General features: G+C 33.9%; 1 protein-coding gene across 2 annotated transcripts in view; it reads right to left on the bottom strand.

The window, feature by feature from the left end:
• Positions 1-4,858, bottom strand: part of HEPACAM2 (HEPACAM family member 2) — a 36,064-nt gene extending 31,206 nt beyond the window's left edge. Inside the window, exons 1-2 of one of the 2 annotated variants that reach the window (XM_023750667.1) lie at positions 4,780-4,858; positions 4,314-4,377 (exon numbers count right to left, since the gene is read on the bottom strand). In XM_023750667.1, coding sequence (XP_023606435.1) covers positions 4,314-4,377; positions 4,780-4,858 — 143 coding nt within the window. The remainder of the gene's footprint in view (positions 1-4,313; positions 4,378-4,779) is intronic. The other variant, XM_006084954.3, reaches the window with a different exon arrangement.
• Positions 4,859-5,765: the final 907 nt, after the last annotated feature.

Consider the following 5,765-nt stretch of genomic DNA (forward strand, 5'->3'; position numbering starts at 1 on the left):
TTGTAAATTATTTTTTCTCATAATGGGTTGTACCTGCACACTTTGTTTTAGTGATTTGGTCCATAGCAAAAGGGTTACAAAGGTATGAGGATTTGCTTCTGTTTTCTTTTCTGGAAAGTGCAAGAATGTTAAATTTGTAGTTCCCAATTTGAATCATTAGGAAAAGAAGGAACTTGTAGCTGGAAATTCTGAAGAGGAGGCAAAGTGGATTGCGGGAAAGGAGTAATGGTTTCTGCAAGGAAATCATAAGAGAGGAAAAAGAAGATGAGAGAGTAAATCTAAGACTTGAAACCAGTGATGCCTGAGATACGTGAAGCAGAGGCTGACAGAGAGGAACAAGGCTCTTGAAGTCAATGTCCCCCAGGAATTTGGATGGGGGACAGTACAGGAAAAAATTCATTTTGGTGCCCAGCTGGTGTGGCTCAGTGGTTTAGCATCGACCTTTGAACCAGGAGATCACAGTTTGATTCCCTGTCAGGGCACATACCCCCGGGTTGCAGGCTCAATCCCAGTAGGGGGTGTGCAGGAGATAGCCATCAACGATCCTCTCTCATCATTGATGTTTCTATCTTTCTCTCCCTCTCCCTTCCTCTCTGAAATCAATAAAAATATTTTAAAAAATCATTTTGGTATATGTGTCATCTGCACAAAACAACACGTGTTTACATGCCTCTCATTGAAATTGGTGAGAGGAAGCTCCTGGTAAGCAATAAACAATAAATAAAAACTAGCTTTTTAGTAGCCATTATTGGTATCTTAGGTAAGAAGCAATTCCCACCATTTTTATTGGGTGTTTCTGTCTTCTGTTTTACTGGAGTGCACATAAAAATATTTATGGTTTTATCATTCACTCCTCATCTTAGACTTCCTTATCCCTCTTTCACCATGTAGCCCTAAATCCATCACCTGCTAATTGCCTTGATATAAGGGATTTCAGGAACCTATTCTCTAAATTTGGAGAGAGATTACTGTATTTGATACTTTGATAAAGTTAAAAATCCACTGAATGTGAGGTCTTAGTAAAGGACACACACTTGGGATAAAAATGAGGATTTGTCAGTGAAATGACTTTAATAAATCTTTTTTATTCTCAACTTCAGGTTTCTCCTGTGCAAAAAGGGGGTAGTATTAGATGAAGCCTAAGGCTTCTCTTACTCTTGTTTATGTTATTGACAGTCTGAGGTGCTTTTCTCGGGGTAGCAGGTACCCTACATTTGAAGGTGAAGGTCTGTATTTAATTTCTCAAGGGCACCAAGTATTTTGAAGTATTGAGTCTCAGGTGTTAGTCCACTTAATACATTGCCAATCCCTGGATATACTTTAATAAAGTGGTGATTCTGTGTTTATTACCAAGGAATTAATTCTGCCTTCAGAATTAACTGGGAAGGCTGCACGGCCACCAACATAAAACTCAGTAGTTGGTTATTGATATGTTGGTCCCTTTAATACATTTCACAGCTCAGCCTAGAAACCAGTGTCATACTGAAATGTAGACCTAGATGGCTTGAATGCAACTGGCCAGTCTGTTCTTGTCGTTTGGGGAAGTCATTGCAAAAGTCCTTGTTCCTTTTTTTTGAAAAGGATAAGAAAGCCTTCCTTATCTACTTTTGTGTGTGTGTGTGTGTGTGTGTGTGTGTGTGTGTGTGTGTGTGTGGTTGAAGTTGGAAACAGTTAACTGAGGTTGTAATATTCTGAAAATCTTTGGGCAACACTTTGGACTAGAACAGAAAGGTTGGTGAATTTTGGATCCTGTACCAGAAACTTGAATCTTAAGTATCAAAAGACTGATTAGAGAGTCTGTGACTAGAGTTAGGGGAAGCAAATCCTGTTTAATAAAATATTAAATATGAATATTGCAGCCCAGGTAAAAATGAAACTACATCAGCAGAAAATCATTTATATGGCACTTATTGTTTACATTAAATAATTTATATGGACAATATTGTTTAAGGAGGGTGGCCTAGTTCTTTGGACCATTTTAGAAACTGCATCACATAATAATACCTTAAATAATCTATTGTCATTAATATGTGTGCATATATTCTATGCTTATCACATCAAATGATATGAAGTCATGTCATTTGAATTTTTTCCATGTATATGTATGACAGTGAGAGGAAGCACAGCTGTGACAATAGCTGTTTCCTTAGGTTGCCCACACCATTTTTTACCAGATAAATTATATTTGGCAAGTTGTAAGAGTGTCATCAAGGAACACAATTTTCTTTATTTCAGTTATCTAAAATATTTTCATTTTGCAGGAAAGACATGAATCTATTGATATGATGCAATCCTTACTTGTGAATTTTGGGAAATAAACAAATAATTGAATGCTTCCCCTACATTTTAGGACTACATACTCCCTTGCCATTGATGTATTTCCCACTACAGATGTGATGAATTCATGCTGTCAATTAGCAGTATATTAACTTTAAAAAAAATTAGCTTCATTTTGAGTATTTTTCAAGTGTTCTTTTCTAGTTGTATGAGAAAACCTAAAGAACTAAAACTATTGATTTTAGAGAAAGTCAACCTTTGTGTGAACAAATAAACTTCAAAAAAATGAATGACATAAAATTGATGAAATTTTAATTTGCTTTTTTTTTAAATATTTTATTGATTTTTTTTTACAGAGAAGAAGGGAGAGGGACAGAGAGCTAGAAACATCGATGAGAGAAATCGATTATCAAGTGTTCTTTTCTAGTTGTATGAGAAAACCTAAAGAACTAAAACTATTGATTTTAGAGAAAGTCAACCTTTGTGTGAACAAATAAACTTCAAAAAAATGAATGACATAAAATTGATGAAATTTTAATTTGCTTTTGATATTCCAAATATCTTGACTTAAAATTCATTTTATTATTAGATTAACTAATACTTTTTGAGTACAGAAAAGGAAAACTCTTACACTTTTTGCATATAGGGCATAGTAAATTGGAGAAACATTGCTAATGCCATTAATAATCTGAAATAAAAATTATAGCAATAATTTCCCAAGTAGAGACTCCTTTAAATAGTGTAGCACTAGAATGTACAGTGTTAAGGAACACCTCAAGTCATTGTAAAATTTATCTATATTCCAGAAACAAAAGACTCCCTAGGCCAGTTTCACTCTGTTGAATATAAACATCAAACTTTCACAAAGTGACCTCTAGCTGTAGCTCAAAATAGTTGGCATTTACTTCCCCATTATCATGTATGATATTAGCAAGCATAACACAACTATTGTTGACTGAAAATAAACTCTTGCGTATTTAGAGAAAATAGGAATTATAAAGTTTTACTTTGAGTAGACTTTACAAACTACATTTTGGGCTTCCAATTTTTAAGTTGTTTTTTTTTTTTAAAGGAAAGCAAACAGATAATTCAGTATTCCAAAAACAGAGTCCCACATTACCTATGGTCTTTACAACATACTACTAATGGAAAAAAGTAAATTTGTGTAAGAAAGTCTTAAGGGACAATAACTGCTATAACTACCTATGAACTTGCTACTTCTCTAAAGTATATCTTAATTTATTTTAGTTGAATTCCTCAAGTGAAATGTCTCTAAGTTCTTCTGCAAGCCTAACAAAAGCATTAGTTGTAAAATGACCACAGTCCCGTTGTTGTAAAATTAAAAATAAGTGGGGCACTGACACACAGGATACTTTCAAATCACACAAAAATGCACAAAGATAAAAAGCCAGTTATGTCAACTGTTTGATTTTTTTTAAATTAAAAAAGCTAAAAATCAACATAGGTTTGAATTAGAAACATACACACTCAGAAAATTCACAACTAAGGAAAACTCAAACACTTAAAAAAATTTACAAACTGTATATTTCAAGTATGTGGGATATATACATCATTAGGTACAAGTTTGAATAACAATCTTATTTACAATGAAAACTATAATGAAATATACCAGTGAAAACAAGGCTCTGAACAATTGAAGAAGGCTAAAACTTAAATTGCTCATTTAGCTAAATTGTTCTTAACATAAGAGAAATAACCATCTTTTCAAAAATTCCTATCTGTTGAATGTAAACAAGGAACTAGCCTTGACTTCTAAAACTGATAAATAGGAAGAATGAAAAAGAGAACATCTTATGAAAATAATGATGACAAACAGTGGGAATTTTGGTGAAAGATTCTTTTAACTCTAAGGATAAAGAAATTGAGGAAAAATATTCAGGCACAGAAAAAAAATTTAATAGGAATAGCCACTGGGCAAAAAGAAAAGCTCAAGGCCTTTTGGAAAAATAATACTATTTAAAACACACTTCTCCGTATTGCGTATAAAGTATTTTTTGTCAGTTTGGAACCTTATCTTTTTCCATATTTCATAAGATAGGTAATTTAAAATGAAGTGAAGCCAATGGTTTGACACATTATCTAGAATAAGAACAGCAAAAAAAATTATCATAAATTGTTTTTGAGTTTCACTATAAGCAGTCACAAATTCATGGCCTATTAGAGTATTTGCCAAAATGAAATGTATATGTAAATTCTTTAAAAAAAAGAAATTCATTAGGTTTTTAGAATGTCTTAACTTTCTTAATGAGTGCTAGTGACAATAAGTATTGTTCTAAGAAATAATAACCATCTATTGATTGAACCTTATTTCTATTAAATGTTCCTGATTCCTTGTTGAAACAAAGTGTGTTATTGTTTAAAAGGTTCTGAGCTGTTCTTCAATTATCTAAATAAATCTACGGCCTAAAACAAATATTTACTTCAAACCCACAATTTAAAAAAACCACACACAGCTAAAACACAAATCATGCAGTGGCTTACCTAAGAGAAGGAGGTATATTTTGCACTGAAAGACCCCAACAGTACGGCTGAAGGGCTCCATGAAAGCATCCTGCCCCATGTATACGGTGCCCTGTTCCTAGTGGCCACTTGGTTCATGGACCAGCAGCTGCTGGTTTATTTGCTAGGGAAATTAGCAGTGAGGTAACAGACCCTATCCTGCCTCTTGCTTCTGTGATTTGAATACAGAATGAATGTGTATACAAAGGACACAGGGAGTGGGAACACCTGTTATGTGTTCTGCAAGAATACTGGCGTATGACTTTCAGAACAGCTTCTTAGCAATTATCAGTAATTGTCAATATATTTGATGAATTATCCTTAGTTATTAATAATCACATGAAGGAAACACCCTTTTTGGTGACTTTATTGAAAAACAGTATGCTTTCATAATGAGAGCATGTTGTGAAATAGCCTGAAAAACAAAAAGCTGCTTTCCTATCATGCAAAACTATGCTACTATTTTGAAATTAAAAATTTTCTATGAAAATTGAAGTATTTCATAGACCTGCTAAACAGTCACAAATCATCATGAAGTCACTAAATAACATGTAGAAGTTATACCAAAAAATCAAAATGGGGCACCTGAAATGTCTTTAGAAATGTATTTTTCTATGTAGTATTTCCTATTACACATTTCTGCTATGATTTTGTTGAATCTATGGATTCATGTTATTTTTAAAACAAACCACAGGTGTGTTTCCAAGTAACACTGGATTGTGGGCTGGTATAGTTATAATGAAAAAAAAAAGCCTATGCCAACAGATAATATCTGAGGCCACATTTTTACCGCAGAAGCAGAGAGGAAGTGAACCCATGGTCCGGAGGTCTGACCACCGCTGCGGTGTCTGGGCCCCAGCTTCTCAGCCTGGCCTCGTCACTGCCATGGCAGCAGGCAGTCTGAACATTTCCGCTTAATTTACTAAGTTATAAGTTAACCCTCGTTTCATTTCATTTCTTGCAAGAAA

This window comes from Myotis lucifugus, unplaced genomic scaffold, assembly GCF_000147115.1.
Source record: "Myotis lucifugus unplaced genomic scaffold, Myoluc2.0 scaffold_15, whole genome shotgun sequence".
NCBI lineage: Eukaryota > Metazoa > Chordata > Mammalia > Chiroptera > Vespertilionidae > Myotis > Myotis lucifugus.